The sequence below is a fragment of the Panicum virgatum genome, chromosome 1K, assembly GCF_016808335.1.
Source record: "Panicum virgatum strain AP13 chromosome 1K, P.virgatum_v5, whole genome shotgun sequence".
Classification (NCBI taxonomy): Eukaryota; Viridiplantae; Streptophyta; class Magnoliopsida; order Poales; family Poaceae; genus Panicum; species Panicum virgatum.
In genome coordinates this window covers 16,184,417-16,204,672 of record NC_053136.1, presented here as the reverse complement: position 1 = coordinate 16,204,672, position 20,256 = coordinate 16,184,417, and the positions used below count along the sequence as shown (strand labels likewise).

At 49.4% G+C, this 20,256-nt stretch overlaps 2 protein-coding genes across 2 annotated transcripts; both read left to right on the top strand.

Moving 5' to 3' along the window:
• The first annotated feature begins 5,162 nt into the window (after window positions 1-5,162).
• LOC120697332 (dynein light chain LC6, flagellar outer arm-like) lies at window positions 5,163-6,110 on the top strand. The gene is made up of 2 exons (XM_039980514.1): window positions 5,163-5,585; window positions 5,668-6,110. Exons 1-2 carry the CDS (start codon window positions 5,448-5,450, stop codon window positions 5,818-5,820), a joined length of 291 nt encoding a protein of 96 aa, XP_039836448.1. The 5' UTR covers window positions 5,163-5,447; the 3' UTR covers window positions 5,821-6,110.
• A 6,169-nt stretch (window positions 6,111-12,279) lies between these two features.
• LOC120653236 (formin-like protein 20) lies at window positions 12,280-15,625 on the top strand. The gene is made up of 2 exons (XM_039931018.1): window positions 12,280-12,674; window positions 15,337-15,625. Exons 1-2 carry the CDS (start codon window positions 12,280-12,282, stop codon window positions 15,623-15,625), a joined length of 684 nt encoding a protein of 227 aa, XP_039786952.1.
• Window positions 15,626-20,256: the final 4,631 nt, after the last annotated feature.

Sequence of the window (20,256 nt, the reverse complement as noted above, 5' to 3'; positions counted from 1 at the left end):
TAACCAGGACAAATGAGGGCCTTTGGTCCCGGTTGGTAACACACCAACCGGGACCAAAGGGTCTGCCAGCGCTGACGTGGCAGGCACCCCCTTTGGTCCCGGTTGGTGTTACCAACTGGGACCAAAGGCCCTTTTTTTCCTGGTTCTTTTCTTGTTTCTTTTGGGTTATTTCTATTCCATTTCAGATTGAATTTTGTACTGGAATTTAAGTGGAGTATGAACTGCAGTAATATAAATATATATTCATTTACTCATATAAAGTGCAACACAAAGTCAATTACATACAAAGTGCAACACAAAAGTCAATTACATACAAAGTGCAACAAAAATTTTACTTAATTTTGTCATATTTACTCCTATTATCTATGTTTGACATGCCATCATAGTAGAATTCTCCTGCCGTGTCCAGGACCTCATGAACAATAAATTCGCACATGGCTTCTTGAATCGCCAGGATCCATTCCTCTGGTATGAGTGTGTCTCGCATTTGAGAGAGCTGTGGAAAAGTGAGAATATTAATTACAACAATTTACAAAATGAGTTTCCCGCAAGCTAAGTTTGATAAAGTTTTTTACTTACTTCCTCCTACCATGCGGTAAAAGTCCTTTCAGGACCTATTAGGGTATTGACATTCTCTATGACATAGTATGCGCATAAATTAGTTCCTTGCGCCTGCCTCCGACACTTCAAGAGAAATAAAAGAAGTAATTAGCTATCAATGTATTCATATATACTAAAGGATATGGAACATGCAAATAAAGTAGAATCCCACCCGTACCGGAAAGTTTTTCCTCCACTTTAGATCGGCATTGAAATTATTGCCACTATGCTTTCGAACGAATTTCTTCCAAACCCTGAACACGAACCAAAATGAATAAATATAGTTGTCGTTGATTTCAAAGCAATGGTGATTGAGGTGGTATGACAAGAATAAATTACTTGTCCAACATGTCGGTCATGTCTTTGTATTGGTTTGGATCTCTGTGCAATCAGTCCATAACAACTGCTAAGCTCTTGTCAGGATATATGTTAATTAATATCCAGTGATCTCTGCAAGATTTCATGTAGGGTTAATAAAATTCAGCTATATAGAACTAAAATAGTTATATGGCAGAAAAGACTTACCCAAAGTTGTACGGAAATGCAATGGTCGCCTTATAGTGTTAAACACTTAAGTAGTTGTACAAGTTTTTGAATGTTTCTGCAGGATTGCTCCGGAAATTCTTGCAATTCACAACCATTGGGTCCACGAAGCCGATGTGATAATACCCTTTTTTGCAGCATGTTTGAATCTCCATCCAACGGGATACAAAATGAAGTAAGGAATCTCCATCCTTAGTTATATTATGGTAATGAACAAGATTTAAGGAATATACTTACAGAAGCCACAAAGTGACGATAGAGATGTCGAGGGTGTCCTGATGGTATAGTTGGTAAACTTCTTCCCAATCAAGCCATATGATGGCCTCTGCGCGAAAGAAATCTTCATCTCCAATCTTTGCGCCCTGCATGAAGTTGCAATCTCTCATCGCCTTCATGTACAAGTCATGTAGCCTTCGCATTTGCGTTGGAAGCAAGTCCATAACATCTGGGGGGACAAGGCTGGTGCTCTCCTTATATTTCCATCTCACCACTGGAGCTATCGGATACTCTTTCATGGTAATATTTACCTACAAATGATAGAAAAAATTAATAACATAGTTTCATGGTTAATTGAAGTAAATTAATTATTGACATTATTTTTACCTTTTGGAGGATGCGGAAAGAATTTCTCGTCCGCACTCAATGCATTGTATAGCACACTTATGTCATGCATAGATCCCGGTTGTCCCGTTGACACATATGTGAATCGCATATCGAAATCACAAACTGCTAAAACATATTGGGTGGGTATCCCTGTTTTCCCAATATACCTCACTTGCTCATCCAGTGGAAGTGAAACCCGAATATGTGTGCCATCAAGTGCTCCTATGCAATCTTTGAAATATGGATACACCCGCTTATCATACCTTATCCTCCTATGGATCCTATGAAAATTTGGGTCTTTTGGCCTAATGAAATCCTTTGCCATGTCCATCAAACAGTAAAGAACATCTTCAAATTTTCTACTAATAATTTCACCGGAGTGCTTGAATCGATTTTGACATTTTCTGTTGGACTCATTTGACTCATTTCCCGCACAAATGAATAATAAATGCCTAAACTCTCTATAGTTGACATGTGCAGCGATGCTTTCAACCCATACCTCTGAACCAATAGCCCATGGAGGTCGAAGAAAATTTCTGTACTCATGCGCAGTTGGCTATGGCATTCTCCAGTAGTGTTGAAAAGCTCCAACATAAACCCCATTCCACTTGTCGTAGACGTCCTTGTAGGGTTTTTAGTAAGAAACATGTCAACATATATTTGACCCAGCATAGCACCTCCTAAGATCATTTTCAAAAATTTCTCATTCTCGTCACTAGAATCATCACTAGACATCTGCAATAATTAATAAAATGAGAGGATGTCCAGCAAAAAATTATACATGACATATAATTAATGCCACATGACACTGATAGATAATTTCTCCACATGACCACATGACACAAATAGATAATTTCTCCACATGACACAGATAGATCATTTGTTCTCACGACATAAATAAATAAACGGTCCACATAAGTTGACACCAAGCTAATTTGTCCACATGACATAAGTAAATAGAAAATAACATCCATATGGCATAAATAAAATGACTACACAGATAAACCTCTGGCACTAGATTGAAGTCATCACTTCCCAAATATCATGTCATACTTCCTCTTAAGCCAATTGAACCTAGCCTCATTGGTTGGAATAGTCATGAACATTTCCCTCTGTTCTTTCTTCACAAATAGCTCACTTGCCACAAAATGCTCATCACTCCCAAGGTCAGCCCCACATGCAATGACATGTTCCATGACTTGTTCAATGGTGATCCCTGCTTGCCTAGAAGACACAAAAGACTGAGCACTCTCTGATATCTTGTAAATATGTTCTTGTATAACAAGTGTAGTGGTAAACTTGGGTTTCTTGTTAGGTTTTTCAAGAATAATATGAGCCTTTCTCTTAGCATTGCCAGGTGTAGGAGAGACTTCCAAAACCTCATCACCATTGTCGGAGTCAATATTAGCACCCATATCATTTTCTTCATCATTGTCGTCCAAGCCAATATGAGGGGGGCATCTCCACTAGGGGGTATGATCGGGTTGGAAGACATAGGATTCCAATGATCTATCTCTTCATTTATGATGCTCCCAAACATTACATTCATCTCATCTTCATTTTGGAGAGGCCTATTCTTAAATTTCTCGACGCCAGGTATGTCCTAAATAATTAAACTACAGTAAGCAATTGTATTGTATTCAAATTATAGAAATAAAGAAAAATATTAGATGCATGAGAAGTGCTCACATTTTTTGTTTTTTCCACCACTCGGCATCCATGTTGATAGTTCCCTTGTCCCAATTCCAACCGGTTCCGGTTTGTTTCCTCATCAATTTTCTCCAAGCACCTAAATCAGCCTTCAACTTGTCCCATTTGTTCTTAAGTTGAGTTTTTTTCAACATAATACCGGTACACTGAAAAAACCTTTCATTCACCTCGGTATAGCCCACATTATTCAAATGAGTGTTTGGCCTATTTCCTTTTCTAACTTGTTTAGCAAACAACTTGCAAACAAGTGCGGTATGCTCATCATTCCAAGCCATTTGATCACCCTATCCATGATTCTCCATAACATTGTTGAAATTTGCTAAGACAACACATGTATGAAATTCTAGAGAGAAGAAAAATATACCTCATCATCCCTTGATTTTTTGTTGCCACGTCTGCTACCACCGGATGCCGATGCCGCACCGAACGGAGTTCCGGCCATGTCTCCCGAGACGTGCTGGCTATCAGCTGTTCCCAGGACGTGCTGGCCGGCGTCCATGCCCAGGCCATAAAGGCCAGCCGCGCCGAGGCCTTGCCGCTGACCGGCGTCCGCGCCTAGGCCTTGAGGCCCCGCCGCGCCGAGACCTTGCATACCTCCGGCTGCCCCAACGCCTTCATGGCCGGCCGCGCCGCCGCCTGCAGACGCCAGAGGACAGAGGCCAACCCTAGGGTTTCTTCTGTGTTGATTCGAGGAGGAAAACGGAGGAGGCGGAGGTGGAGGAATCGATCCTACCATCACGGCAGATCGCCGGCGACCCGGACGCCGTGGTGGCTTGCAGCGCCGGCGACCAGTGCCGCGATCGGAAGAGGAGGAAAACAGGTGCCGCGTCTGGGAGAAGAAAAGGCGTCGTGGGAGCGACGGGAAAAAAAAGACGAAGGGGTATGTGTAACGGATGGCAAAGTTGGGTAATTTCCACCAACTCCACAAAACTAGAGTTTTCAGAGTACCCCTTGACATGCTCCATGAAATTGGTGGAGTTGGGAGCTAGATCCATGTTTTTTGAGAATCTGGAGTTCTTGGAGCTGAGGTGTTTTGCTAAAAAAATTTGGACTGGAGCTGCTTGGAGCCGTACCAAACACGCTGTAAATCCCCTCCATTTATCCCGATTGGTGGCTCCATTCGGGACCGTTAGTCCACGGCGTCTTTGGTCCCGGTTGGAGCCACCCTTTGGTCCCGGTTGGTGGGACCAAAGCCCCGGGGACCAATGGTCCCGGATGGAGCCACCAATCGGGACAAATGGAGGGGGTTTGATCCCAGTTGGTGGCTCTAATCGGGATAAATGGCCCCTGCCCCCCACGCTATCCCACCTAGCCGTTAGACCCAGGACTAAATCAGTCTTTGATTCCAAATCTAAAGGCAGCCGGGACAAATAATTTGGACCAAAAGGCTGTTCTGTAATAGTATAGGATGTGCCACTATGCTCCACCATCCCGGCCGCCGCCGATCGTCGGCGGACGCTCCCCCTACCGCCCACCCAACGCGCGCGCGCACACACATCCCCCAAACCTCGGCAACCGTCCTCCCTAACCGGAGTTGAAGAAGTACGGTGCGTGAGCGACAGCTGTTTAAGTCGGCGGGAAATCGCGCGCGATAAATAGAATTCACGGCGGCCAGTGCCGCTACCACGACGACCCCCGCGAGTAGAGGGAGAAGACGACGAACCCCGCGAGTAGAGGGAGAATCTGGCAGGAAGATAAAGATCGAGGGGACACGCTCACACGCACGCAAGTGCCTTCCGGAATCGGGGGAGGGGCAATAATAGCAGCGGGCCCACCCACCACCCTCTCTCCTCCGCTCGTTCAAGATTCCCTTCCCAGGCAGGCTCCCGTCTCCCTCCATTTATTCGCCCCGCCGTTGCTGCCCCCACGGAATCAAGAACCAATCGTTGCCCCGCCGGCCGGCCGAATCTCGCGGAGTGGTGCTCGAGCGAGACAGAGGCAGGAGGATCGGCAGCCCGCCCAGCCCGGCCGGGAAGGAGGAGGAGAGGAGGATGCTAGAGGGCAAGGCGCGGGTGCAGGACACGGACATGCCGGCGCGGATGCAGGCAGCGGCGACCTCGGCGGCCTCCCGCGCGCTCGACCTCTTCGACGTCGCCGACTGCCGCGCCATTGCCGGCCACATCAAGACGGCACGCCCCTCTTCTCCCGCCGTTCTTGGCATCTCGTTGCGATTTGAATAAATGGTTCGTGAAATGAAGAAGATGGTTGCAGGAGTTCGACAAGCGGTACGGCGTCGGGTGGCAGTGCGTGGTGGGCGCCAACTTCGGGTGCTTCTTTACCCACACCAGCGGCACCTTCATCTACTTCTCCCTCGAGCGCCTCTCCTTCCTCCTCTTCAAGGCCGCCGCCGCCGCCGCATCCTGAATGGTAGATAGATAGTCTCCTCCGGCTCCCATCGTCCGCCACACGGCATCCTCTGCCCGCAGCCGCTGCTGCTGCTCACGATGGATTGATGCCCCCGCGCGGCAGGAGGCGTCCTCCACAGACCGTGTGCTGCTGCATCATTGTACGCCCAAATCTGGATTCTGTCCAAACTCTTGTACATAGATCACTCAGAACCACTCTCGTTTCTGGAATGGAATGTATAGCCTCAGCCCTCAATGTTCTTCCTTTCTCACCAACTTCAAGATGGGCCTGATTTGACATTTTTCTTTCGTCACAGCATTCTCCCTCCCTCGATTCAGCGAAGAGAAAAAGTAAAATATCTTCAGATTTTTTTAGTGAAAATTATCTTGGGATGTTGATGCCTGACATGACAGCATTTTGTCGGTCAGGTCAGTGGACTCAGGGCCTGTTTGGCTCCAGGACTTTTTCCAAAAGTCCCTATCACATCAAAAGGAATCTTACTATTTTATATTATTAAATAAAATCTGTTTATAAATGTTTTTTGACAGCTGAGTGCTTTTTCGCGAGACGAATCTAATAAGCCTAATTAATCGATGATTGGCTACAGTGATGCTACAGTAACCATTTGCTAATCATAGATTAAGATACATCATTAGATTCGTCTCGCAGTTTAGCCCCAGGGTTCTGCAGTTAGTTTTATAATTAATATTTATTTAATACTTCTAAATACTAAAAAGTCCCTATGACTTTTTTGAAGTCCCTCAATCTAAACACCCCCTCATTATCGTCGCTCTTTTCCTGCTGCTAAAGCGACAAACGGGCCCCAGAACGGGGGTCTTTCTTTTGGTTTTCTCTTCTATGGAGTGGCCGCGAAAGCGAGAGAACTTCTGCGTCATCGCCACCGGCCACCGCTACCGGCAACGTGCCGACGCCGTTCAGAAAGCAACTTCCTTTGGGCGTCGTCACTGTCCTCTTGAAGCTGAAGCTTCAACCTTCAACTGCTGCTGGAACCAACTGCTAGTAACTATCAACAACTAATCCGCGATGATTTTGTTTTGTCAGCACAATGCTACCGCAACGATCGCGGCAGCTTTGTTTATTTCGCCAGCAGCTGGGAACTCTTTGAATATGAATGTTTATCCTCGTGATCATCATTTTAAGAGTGTCTGAATATGTATGCCTATCTACACAGCATTGACCCAGTCTCATTTAAAAGAAAAACCAGCAACTTTTGAACGGATTTTATGCTGCTGGAATCGCTTTTATACATTCTTTTGACAGCGACGCAATGGATACCCTCTTCCTGTGCACCTCCGCCGCGTTGGCGTTCCTACCATCTTGCAACATCAATTCTTTTGCTCGAAAACTGACTCTCGTTGCAAATTTTTGCGGCAAACCAAACAACAATCAAATCAAGTCCAAAATAAAAGGCACCTCCAGCAAATAGCCTCCGAACCGTACCACTAAACGCTAAATAGGGGTTGTGCCCCTGTTTCCTATAATCCCAAATATAGCACCAAGGAACCCCAAATATGAGCTCCAGCTTTCATTATGACACATGACTTGCTTCTTGTTCTTGGTGACTAAAATTCATAAAGATTTTACTCCATATTAAAACATCTCACTCCAACATACTCTCCATTTCTTACACTCCAAACCCCAACAGCTATAATAGGGGGGGCCATACTTAGCTAGCCAATTTGGGGGCCAGATTGGCTAGTCAAGTTTGGCTAGGAGTGAGCCAATTTGAAGAGCCGGATAGCTTGGCGAGTTGGATAGCTAGTATGTTGGAGACCTATTTTGGTGTTGAGTAGCAATAATTTGACTAGTTGAGCTATTTGTCTAGTCTTTTGAAGATGCTTGGCTCTATTGATCCCACCTCCTAAAGCAAAGTGACTAAACTCTAGTCTTTTAGGGTTCGACCACTGAGGCTATGATGTGCTTTGAGACGTAGAGTTGCTTTCTAACATGTGAGGCTGAGTTTCTTTGCATAGGCCAGTTTCAGTGGGTAGTGTCATCGCACAGTTATCAAAACTATGAACTAGATAATCGAGATGGAGGAATGTCATGGTGATGACACTCCTATCACATCTCATGACTAGGGATGAAAGCAGGAATGGAAAAATCTTGTACCGACCGACACCATATCCCGATTTTCTGATCAAATGCTGCATCTTCAAGGAAAAACAAAATCAGAAAAAAAAATTTGGGAAAATTCGGCGAATTCGAGATCAAAATAAGTTGCGGACTTTTTCCGGCCAAATTAGCGAATCCCCTTTTTTATTCTCCCGCGGTATTCTTGAATTACAGCAGCCCACCCCAGCCAAAGCCATCGCACCCCACGGCTCAAGGCCCATTCACGCACCCACCCTCCAAACCCTAACATAGTAACTTGCCTGTCTGCCTGTTTCGCTCCCCCCCTCATCTCAGTCCCTCCCTGGCTCCCTCCTACCACCACACACCCCGGCCCCCGCCATGCCGTCTCCTCCCTTCGACAGTCCGACCCTTCCCGACAGTGGTGCACCACCCTACTAGCTCCGGCGCCCCCTCCAAGCCTTCTCCCTCCGACCCTCCCGCTCGGACGCGTGTGGCGCGCCCGGTGGCCCCGGCGCGGCGGCGCCCTGCCACCCTCCATCATGTTCGGTCAGTCTGCCGCCATGAGTATAGTACCTGGAGCCTAGGAGCTAGCTCGTCGCCCCGGAGGCCCGGATCCATCACCTCCTCACCGCCCCTAGACCAACCGCCACCGAAGGGCCTCGCCAGCTGCCTCCTGGACCATTCCTGATGCCCTGTGCGGCTGCGCCCCAGTCCGTCCGCTTGGGATGTCAGGACCCATGAAGCCGCCGACCGGACAAGGGCCATCTTTCGGTTCAGCTTCTGCCCCGTCCGCCACAAGGCATCTCTTCCTGGAGCCGGCACCACCGGTGAACAACAGCACTCTAGCTCCTTTTCCAACACCAGGTAATATATGAATTTGATCAATGTATACATGTTTTCATGCTGATGTGGTTCTGTAGAGTGTAGTCAACAAGATAAGTAATGTAATGATTCACTATACTCAAGTAGACTGTATAGAGACAACTAGTTTACTAGATACAAGTTAATTGTTGCAATCGTCTTATACATTCCAGCATTTCTTATCTTTGTAGGATGCTAGAGGTCTAGGTCAGCAAGTGGAAGCCCTGGCTAGGATCTAGGTCTTTGTCTATCTTTAGCATCTGCAAGTGGGACTCCTGCATCTAGACCGCCATCATCCTATTTGCCAAGTAAAGGTGGGAGTGATGCCGGTGGTGGAGCTGAGAGTGATGCTGCTGCTGGAGATGGTAGTGGAACACAAGTGCAGGGAAGCAAGAAAGAAACACTGCAGATGCCATAATTATTGAGGGTGATGAGCCTGTGCAAGATGTAGATGGTGATGAACCTCCTGGTGGTGGAAAGAGGCAAAAGAGATGCACACCAAATGTGTGGGAATATTTCACAAAGAAGCATATGGTCATAGAGGATCATGAGAAGACATATCTCCAATTGTGGGCACATTGCAAACAACCTAGTTGCAAAACACAAGGCCAGGGCCGAGGGCAATCATGGGACAACAGGTTTTCCTCCCACCTAAGGACAGCACACAGCATAGTGAAGGGGTCAGTTGCAGCTCGTGAAAGGGTCAATCTAGCACCACACTTGCTGTTGCATGCTTCCTAGATCCTAGATATAAGAAAAGGCTAATAGAATTCTACATGAGAAAATTTTATGGTCATGCATATCAATCCCATGTTGATGAATTCGTGGATGTTATCAAGAATTTATATCAGTTTTACTTTTATTGTGCTTCACAACCTTCAACTTCAAGGGCTAGATATGGGAGTGAACATATACCTAATGATACAATAGATATTTTAGTGGATAATGATGATGAGGAGCTAGAAAACTACTTGTTGAGTCAAGTAGACCATATGGGGCTGAATTAAGTGAGCTGGACAAATATATGGCGATGCACCTTTGAGAATTAGTGGTCAGTTTGATATTTTTGGCATGGTGGAAGATTTGTTGGCTCACCTTTGAGAATTAGTGGTCAGTTTGATATTTTTGGCATGGTGGAAGATTTGTTGGCTGTTCAAGTATCAAATGTTGCATCTGAGTCCGCATTTAATGCTGGTGGCTGTGTAATTGATCCATTTCACAGCCGTCTAGATCATGAGATGGTTAAAGCTTTAACAAAAAAGGGGTAACAATAACTCCTTAGATTGGGTTGCTGCAAAAAAGGGGTAACAATAACTCCTTAGATTTAGTTCCTGTATATGAATTCCTCATGATTGTCCTTTGCTGATTTTTATCATTGTTTATCATACTAGTGTCGGGGCACGTGCCACAAGCATGTGTTTAAAGTAAAATTGTTTAAAAATGATTGGATTGCGTCGAACTACCACTAAAAGTCTCATTTGTTGCGCGGTGGAATAACCAATAGGAGTTTATATGAGTTTATTTGGAGCCAATCAAATTCATGCAGGTAGACAATACTTATTTGCTTGAAAGAAAGAAAAACTAAACAAAATACTCCACCACTGGAAGAAGCTTATGATTAAAAAAGTCAGTGCTAGTTTAGGAAAAAAACATAATGTATGTTTCAGTTATTGCAAATAGAAAAGAAGTGGTAAAGCTAATTCCTGTATAAGACAGGAATGATACTTGACATGCATAGGTAATTAAATTAAAATTAAAATGTAATATTACAAATCCTAATCAAATTCCTCTCCACGTCTTATTATTTTCATGCTCGTCAACCACGCGATCTGTACGATTGCCATCGTTCGGCAATGGCATGTTTTACGGCATTGTTAACTAAATCGTCCCTGCGCAACCCATGTCTAACATCTGAAAAAGTTAAGAATAAATACATTACTGATACATATATAATGTTAAACAATCAATGATTGAAAACTACTATATATCACCGTATGTATTGCCGGCCAATCACTTCCCAAAATTTTCAGCCACATCATGATATGGATATAAGCTTGCGAAACATGAAGTATGGTTAAGGTATCATTTTTAAATAAAATGCATACCAATGAGTCTAAATTGGAAAGTTTATACCACAGCATGGTCATCCGAGGTCCTCAGGTCATCTAAGGCTGCAGATGACATGTGGATGAAAAAATGAAAGCAAAAAAGCAATTTGGAGGGCTGCATATTTTTATGGAATTAGTTAAGGAATCTTTGTATTTCCTTATATTGTCGCGAATGAGAAATACATGTGCTGAACTTCATTTGTACGGGGATCTCATTGAGAAAATAATCTTATCTGCTACAATGATAGAAGCAATATCTTACCCTCCATCAAAGAGTTAAAACACTAATAAATTACCAGGTCATAGCAGAATTTGAAGTCTTTATTTCTGTCACTACAGTGCCAAATTTATGGATCAAATGCATATTATAATTTATACAACCCAACTTGTTAATTAAAAGCAGCATTACTGATGGAAAAAACTGCACACCATCCCTTTACAATCCTACAGAAATTTGAGAAGACCCAAAAATACACAGCTAACGATTTGAGAGTGGATTGGGAGGGTTTTGACAAACCATGCTGGAGTTCGAGTGCCTTGGATGAGGCCTGGAGGAGGAAGCTTTAGTCGCCCTCACCTTGTCGGCAAGCGTAACCAGTGGGCGCTTGATGACAGTGGTTTCATTATGCCGACGTGAGCCTGAGGAAGTGCCTGGCCGCTCCGCATTGGGGCCTCATTCCAAGGGTGATGCGCTCCAACGATAGCCGACTTGCCGGCCTTCTTCTAGCTAAACCTACCTTTCTCAGTATGTTCTCCTGAATAGGAGTTTATATTAAAACTGTGTTAGCACAATAAAACTGAGATCAAGATGAGGGATATATTTGCTGAAAACCACATGGATGTGTTTTACTCATGTATCACGGAAGTAGAACAGAAGCCTTCTTTTTATATGAAAAGCCTTTCTATTGTTGAATGGATAGCTATTCGATTGAATAAAATCATAAATATATACTTCTATTTCAGGAGCTTCAGTTGCGATTAATTCACATACGCTGCGAGTGCAACCAGTCGCTCGAGGCGATTAAGCGACAGGAGGGCACGCTTCACTGTCCTTCAAGGTGTCACTTCAAAAATCTCTGCAGGTACATTAGTATGCTCTTCTCTCGAGCCTAGAAGTTCATACATCCGATTTTCACTTATAAGTGCAATTCGACCTTCGTCATCATGTGTCTCCACTATCTGTAAGCTATTCCAATCTGTTGGTGTATATGTGTGGCCCATATGGCCCGTGTGTTAAGGCCCATCTAGTGGCCTATGTACAGCTACTATATTACCCACCCTTCTAGGGTTTGGAGGAATACACTGAATATTCTCTCCTACATTGTATCAGTTTAGCCATCTCCTCCTCCCCTCCCTCTCCAGCCGCCGCCGCCGCCCCTCTCCTCCTTCCCTCCCCTCCCCTCTGTGGCCGATGGCTCCTCCTCCTTCCCCTCCTCCTCTGCTCCCGCTCGGGCCCCACATCTGGGCACCTGGGCCCTTGGCGCTGGCGCTTGGCCGCCGCCGCCCGCCTCCACTGCTGCCGCCTTCGCCGTCGCAGCGGGGGCCGCCGGGGCACCTCCACCTCCCCCTTCGACCGCCGCTGCCGCGGCCCTGGGCGCTAGCGTGGGGGGCGCCGCCGCCACCCAAGGTGCAGCCGCGTGGGGCGCCGCCGCCGCCGCCTCCCATGCTCCTCCTCCTCCATGGACTGGGCTCTGTATGCCTCCCGCGGATGCGCCGTTCGCCGCCGCAGCCTTTCACGGGCAGCAGATCGTCGCCGGAGCTGCTACGACCGACACTGCTCTCGCCGCGGTCCCTCCTCGCCGCCAAGTCCGAGGCTGCAGCGGCTCAGGAGCGGGTCCGCGCGGCTACCCTTGCTTGGGAGCGCAAGCGCTCCGCAGCCGATGCTCTCACTCGTCGGGTATTCGAGGTGGAGCACTACTTCCTTGTCTCCTCCGGCAAGCAGCCCATCGTCCCCTTCACCGAGCACGGCGCTTCTTCTTCCCACCAGGCTCCGCACTCTGGATCTGGACCCCGGCTCGACCCGACCGACCTCATGGTCGTCCAACTCCACCTCTAGGCCGCCGGCGACCAGAACATCAAGGCACTGGTCTCCGTCCTCCTCGACCCTACGTCCTCCTCCTACGGGTGCTGGCGGGACTAGGTCCTCCTCGCCCTCCGCCGCTACGCCCTCGACGACCACGTCCTCCTCGACACGCCAGTCGAGGCGAGGGACCTGGTGTGGCTGCGCGTCGATAGCATCGCCATGTTCTGGATCTTTGGGACCATCTCCCTAGATCTGCAGGACATCGTAAGGACTCACGGCGGCACCACATGAAAGGTCTGGCTGGCGCTCGAGGGGCAGGTCCTCGGCAACGCCAAGGCCCGCACACTCCAGCTCGACGCCTCCTTCCGCACCTTCGAGTAAGGGGACCTCTCTGTTGGGAGTTCTACATGAGGATGAAGGGCATGGCTGATGCTCTTCACGACCTCGGGTGTCCGGTGCCCGACCGGGTCTTGGTGCTCAATGTCCTGCGGGGTCTCAACAGCACCTATGACCACCTGCGGACATGGATCACCCACCATAGGCCCTTCCCCTCCTTCCTGCAGGTCCGGGGCGACCGCATTGTCGAGGAGATCACCAGGGGTCCCACGACTGGCTCATCCTCGTCCTCCGCCACCATGCTCGTGGCTGCTCCACCGGCTTCCTCCGCCTCGCCAGCCACCTCCCTCCTTGCTGTTCCTCCCACCAGGCAAACCGGGGGTGGGGGGCGTGGTGGACGTCATCGGCGGGGGGGGGGGGATGTGGTCGTGATACTAGTGGCCCTGCTTTTGGTGGCGCTGGTACTGGTGGGGGCCGTCGGGGCACGCCGACTCCGGCTCCAGCTCCCGCTCCTGCTCTAGCCCCTGCCCCTGGAGGTACGCTCTGGCCATCCTTCAGCAACCCATGGTCAGGGCGCATCTCAATGTGGCCGTTTCAGGGTCAGGGGGGCCCTCGTCCTCAGCTCCAGCCGACGGCCATGTTCATTGTTACTGCTCCCCTATTCGCGCCATCCTAGACTCCACCCGCTCAGCCCAGCAAGCCACCGACTTGGCCTAAAGGGTGGGACCAGGCCGCACTGGCGCAGTCCTTCAGCACCATGGGGCTAACACCGCCGGTTAGCACCGAGTGGATCGCCGACTCGGGTGCCTCCTTCCAGACCACCCCAGATGCCGGTATTCTCTCTTCTATCCGAGCCCCACATCCATCTTGTCCTTCTTTCATTTGCTCCTGGTTCTTTCCGTCTTCCCAATGTTCTTGTTGCTCCTCAGATGATTCATAATCTTCTTTGCACTCGCCAATTTACTGCTAACAATTCTTGTTCCATCGAATTTGACTCCTTTGGTCTTATTGTGAAGGATTCGGCTTCCCAGCGTCCGCTCCTCCTATGCGACAGCTCGGGGCCCTTTTACACCCTTCGTCTTCCTGCTTCCGCTGCTCCGCATTTGACTTCTTCTTCGTCTGCTGCCTTTGCCGCGACGCCATCTTCCACCACCTGTCACCGCCGGCTTGGTCACCCCGGTCGTGACGTTTTGGCTCAGCTCAGTCGTAGTACTGATGTTCTTTGTACTAGGGCTCCTACTGAGCACCTCTGTCATGCGTGCCAGTTAGGTTGTCATGTTAGACTTCCTTTTTCTTCTTCTTCTTCGCATGCGACGCATGCCTTTGATCTTGTTCACTGTGACCTGTGGACTTCTCCTGTACCTAGCATTTCTGGTTATAAATATCTAGTGGTGGTTGATGATTTCTCTCATTACTCTTGGAATTTTCCTCTGCGCGCCAAGTCTGAGACCTTTCCCACCCTCCTCCACTTCTCTGCCTGGGTGTCCACTCAGTTCGGCCTCACCATTAAGGTCGTCCAGTGTGACAACGAGCGTGAGTTCGACAACACCACCTCCCGTTCTTTCTTCCTCTCTTGGGGTGTTCAGTTGTGTATGTCTTGTCCGTATACCTCTCCCCAGAACAGCAAGGCTGAGTGGATAATTCGCACGACAAACGATGCCATGCGCACCCTTCTGATTCAGGCCTCTCTGCCTCCCCGCTTCTAGGCTAAGAGTCTCCACACCGCCACCTACTTGCTCAACCGCCTTCTGTCCACGGCTTCCCCTGCTCCCACTCCACACCACACTCTTTTCGGTACCCCTCCTCTCTACGACCACCTTTGTGTCTTCGGGTGTGCATGTTATCTTAACATCTCCGCCACTGCTCCTCAAAACCTGGCACCCCGCTCGACTCGTTGTGTGTTTCTTGGTTACTCCCCTGTCCACAAGGGGTACCGATGCTTTGACCTCACCTCTCGCAGGGTCCTCATCTCCCGACATGTTGTGTTTGATGAGTCGGATTTCCCCTACTCCACCTCCTCTACTCTTTCTCCTGACCCCGAGTTGGAGTCCCTGTTTTCGCCTGACCCGATGGTTCAGCCACCTTTGTCTATCTGTCCTTTTCCTGCAGGTTTTTCTGGTACACCGGCACTGCCTCCGGTGATCTCTGCTGCACCTCGCACGGCCCCGTTATCTCCTGCTGCGCCATGCGCGGCCCCGGTGCCTCCTCCTGCGCCTCCGTGCTATGCTCAGCCGGTGCAGGTGTACCAGCGTCGTTCGGTGCCGGCACCCGCGCCGACTCCGGCTCCGGAGGCTCCTACGTCGCCTATACCGGAGCCGTCGCCACTGCCGCCTCCACCGCATCGCTCTCGTGTCGAGCCGGTGGTGTACCACCCGCCCGTCATCCATCGGGACCCTAGTCATATTCATCCCATGGTGACTCGGCGGATGGCTTCTCGGCCCGCGACTCTCTCCGCCACCGAGGGACAGCCGCGGATCTCTCCGGTACCCTCCTCTGTTCGCGACGCCCTGGCGGATCCTCACTGGCGTCGCGCGATGGAAGAGGAGTACGCGGCTCTTTCTTTCCAACCAGACGTGGGACCTCATACCACATCCGTCTTGTTGCAATGTGGTCACTGGCAAGTGGATCTGGACGCATAAACGTCGGGCTGATGGTACACTGGATCGCTACAAGGCTCGCTGGGTTCTCTGGGGTTTCATCCAGCGGCTTGGTGTGGACTATGACGAGACCTTCAGTCCAGTGGTGAAGCCTGCTACAGTGCGCACGGTCCTCTCACTCTCTCGCTCTTGGCCTGTGCACCAGCTGGATGTGAAGAATGCATTTCTCCATGGCACTTTGTCTGAGACAGTCTAGTGTACTCAACCAGCAGGATTTGTGGACTCCAGTCGTCCGAACATGGTCTACTGGCTCAATAAGTCTCTCTATGGTCTGAAGCAGGCTCCTCGGGCTTGGTATTCTTGGTTCGCCACGTTCTTGCTGACATTGGAGTTCACCTACCTGCCGTGAGGATGAGACTGCCTACCTGCTGCTCTATGTTGATGACATTGTGCTCACAGCCTCCAGTCAGCAGTTGCTTCAGCGCATCATCTCCTCTCTGCAAGAGTTTGCTATGAAGGATCTTGGTCAGCTCCATCACTTCTTGGGTGTTACTGTTGAGCCTCGCCCTTCTGGGCTTCCCTTCATCAGCGTCAGTATGCACTTGATATTTTGGAGCGGGTTGGGACGACTGATTGCAAGCCATGCTCCACTCCTGTCGACACTCATGCGAAGCAGTCTGCTACTCTAGGTGATCCCATGGCTGATCCTACTGCCTACCGGAGTCTTGCTGGAGCCTTGCAGTACCTCACTTTCACCAGGCCGGACCTCAGATATGCCGTTCAGCAGGTCTGCCTTCATATGCATGATCCCTGGGAGTCACATCTTGTTGTGCTGAAGCGTCTCCTCCACTACGTCCGTGGCACTGTTTATTTCGGTCTGGTTCTTCACCAATCTCCCTCTGCTGAGCTGGTTGTCTACACCGACGCCGACTGGGCTGGCTGTCCGGACACTCACCGCTCCACTTCCGGCCATGTCGTCTTCCTGGGTCGCAACCTTGTCTCCTGGTCGTACAAGCGGCAGCCGGTTGTCTCCCATTCTAGTGTCGAGGCGGAGTACCGTGCTGTCGCTAACGGCATGGTGGAGGCGTCTTGGCTTCGACAGCTCTTGGCGGAGCTCCATAGCCCACTCGCCAAGAGCACGCTCGTCTACTGCAACAATGTCAGTGCCATGTATCTTTCCACCAACCCCGTTCAGCATCAGCGGACGAAACATGTGGAGATCGACTTGCACTTCATTCGTGACAGGGTCGCTATCGGCGATCTTCGGGTCCTCCATGTCCCGACCACCTCCCGGTTTGCTGACATCTTCACCAAGGGTCTCCCTTCCTCGACTTTCTCGGAGTTTCGCTCCAGCCTCAATGTAGCAAGTGGCTAGTTGTGGCTGCGGGCGGGGGGGGGGGGGGGAGGGGGGGTTCTCCCTGTGTGTGCTTTCTTTGTTGTCCAGTCTTGAACTCCGCTGCGCCGGTAGTTCAGACTGCGGCGGGGGGGGGGGGGGGGGTGTTGGTGTACATGTGTGGCCCATATGGTCCGTGTGTTAAGGCCTCATCTAGTGGCCCATATACAGCTACTATACTACTCACCCTTCTAGAGTTTGGAGGAATACACTGAATATTCTCTCCTACACAATCAACTCCTGCTATATTTTCCACATGTTCGAACCTAAAAGAAAAAAATTAACTGATTGCGAATACTAAACACGAACAATAATAAATGCAATTAAGGGCATTACCTTGGCACATCAACTACAGCCACATTGCACTATATTGCCGGATGAGCAGGAGTGGGCAGCAACGACCTCGCTAAGGCATTAGCTCTTGCTGGGGCACAACCGGCCGCGGCCTCAGCACGTGAGATTCCGCCTGAACAAATTAAAACTATGTGACTTGAACACATGCACCGAACTAACAACTAAGAAACTATGTGGCAAATAAATTCACATCAATGAATGGTGACTAAATCTATAGTAATTACATTATCTTGCTTGCTAAGACAACATATAATCATATAAACAAATATACAGATAGGCCAAACAAAACATAGAGATATTGAACCGAAGCAAGCACATCTGTGCTGACACTAAACAATCTTGATAGGCATGCAAGGCCAGGTCGTCGATCTCAGCAATGGAAATGAATTGAAGCAACCACAGCACCTTCAGACTCCATGGCGGACAAGTCCATGCCAGGCGCGGCCCGAGCGCCGCCGCCCTCGATCATGGCAGCCGCGGCCCGAGCGCCGCCATCCTCGGCCATGACGGGCGTGGCCAGAGCGCCGGCGCCCTCGGGCATGGCAGGCGCGGCTCGAGCGCCACCGCCCTCGACCATGGCGGCCGCGGCCAGAGCGCCGGCGCCCACGGGCAGGGCAGGCACGGCAATGCTGTGCAGGAGTCAAGGGCAGGGGTGGACGCCGGTGGTGGGCGGCGGCCGGTGATGGGACGGTGGGTGGCGGTTAATCAATGCAGCCCTAGCAATGGCGAACAGAACAAGACGACGTTTGATCGATCAAGTGCAGCCCAAAAAATACAGAGGGGCAAGAAGGTCATTTCAATTTGCCAAATACTTGAAAAGAAAAAACAAAAGAGGGAAAATACCCCAAATGGCAGTATAATCAAGTGCTTAACGTTTGGAGTCACATATTTACGATGTCGATGTTTGGAATGGCAAATATGCCAAGTGCATTGTTTCGAGTCCCAATTTTGCAATTTTCTCGGCATCAATCAGGATCCCAATCCCTAGTAGAGTTGGGAATTGAGTCAAATCAAACTGTAAGAGGAGGGAATATGATCGAATTGGAGAGAGGCAGGTACACTGTGTTTGGGGATTGCAGTTGGACGGACGCCTCTCGCGGGAGTCCACTGGATCTGCGCCACCATCCCCACCATTTGCGACGACCTCCACCAGGCCTTTGTCGTTGCCAAGGGAGCCGCCACCAACACTGCTGCTGGATCCGCCGGCCGTCTCCGGGTTTCAGTCGGGGCCCAAGCAGGGGCTCGGTGGCGGGGGGAGGCAAGGGCGAAGGAGCATGGGGGCAGATCGGAGGAGCAGGAGGCTTGGCGTGGGGCGGGGGGAGGCAAGGGTGCGGTGGTGCGGGCAGGAGGAGCATGGCGGTGGGGGGCCCATGGGGTCAGAGGAGCAGGACTGCAGGAGTGTTATCGCCATAAATTAATAGGGTTAATTTATGGGCCGAAATCAAGATGGGCTTAAAGCAAAAGATGAGGAAGGCTTGTAAATCGGCTCCTGCGTGAGCGTCTGGGCCACATTGGCCATGTATCCTTAGATTTAGTTTAAAGTTAGAGATAGAGTCCAATCGAGACAAGATTAGTTTAGATTGTTTCCCAAGTCTCCAGACTATAAATATGTATCCTTTGTTATTCGTAAAGAGAGCGTCATCACGACTCGCAAAACAACAACTCTCGGTGCATCGCCACCCCTAACTCTAGGGTTTCATCCAAGTAAGTGCCATGCTGCCCTGATCGCCTCTTGCGATCAGGGCAGTATTGTTCTTGCTTTTACCTTGGTATTACTCGTACTGAAGTGTTTTTTATGGCGAGTAGTACTAGTTATCTTGATGTTCGTAGCATGGCTTTTAGTAGATCCATTGTGCTTTGTTGCTTATCATCTACGAACATCATGTTGTCTCTGTGCAATCATGTTTCAATCTATTGCTAGTTCTTATCACATAGAATTAGTCGCACAGGGGCAACGCCCTGCTTCTTTCATGTTTAGTAGATCCAATCTGTTATGGTTTGCTCTTATCTTAAGAGTTAGCATAATATCTGCTAGGTTAGGCCTTGCAAACGGATTGGATGATCCGGTGGCGTAATAGATGCTTTATCTTAGCCTTGATAGGGATTGTTCCGGGAATCGGCTCTTGCTAGTTCTTAGGCCTCTGTTTTAGGTTGTGGTTTAGTTGTCTGTTATGTTCGCTAGGCCTAGTCACGTGTAGGATGTTCCGATCTAGCAGTGAAGCTGTTACCATCGTGGGTTAGATCAATTAGATTTGACTGAAGCAGTTTTATAATGATTTGCTCTAATTATCATATCCGGATACAACCAGATCCTGTCTGACACCGGGACTCGATCGGTTCTTCAAAGCCGATGCAAGAGTCGTCCCGGGGAGCCGACCACGGCTCGGACTTACGTTTACACGTGTCTTTATATGCAGGAAACTGTTCGGAGCACGTCTGCACCCTCCTGATCGGGTATAGGTCAGGTGGCACGCCCGGTTTCTACACCTTCTCCGGGCGCGTGACAGAAATTGCGGGCCGTCGACGAGGAAGCAGTGCCTCTAGCGCCCTAGCAACCTCCCGGCTCTTCGTGTTGCCCGTCGTTGCTCGCCGGTGGGTTTCGGTCGACAACACATTCTGGCACGCCCGGTGGGACACTCGGCAACAACATCCATCGCAATGATGACCGGAGCTCAAGATCAAGAA

Excerpts from the sequence above, each read along its gene's own strand:
- LOC120697332 (XM_039980514.1), top strand. The coding sequence starts at position 5,448 with ATGCTAGAGGGCAAGGCGCGGGTGCAGGACACGGACATGCCGGCGCGG. Across the intron at positions 5,586-5,667 it reads TTGCCGGCCACATCAAGACG|GAGTTCGACAAGCGGTACGG; the intron begins GCACGCCCCTCT and ends AGATGGTTGCAG.
- LOC120653236 (XM_039931018.1), top strand. The coding sequence starts at position 12,280 with ATGGCTCCTCCTCCTTCCCCTCCTCCTCTGCTCCCGCTCGGGCCCCAC. Across the intron at positions 12,675-15,336 it reads CGGTCCCTCCTCGCCGCCAA|GTTTTTCTGGTACACCGGCA; the intron begins GTCCGAGGCTGC and ends CTTTTCCTGCAG.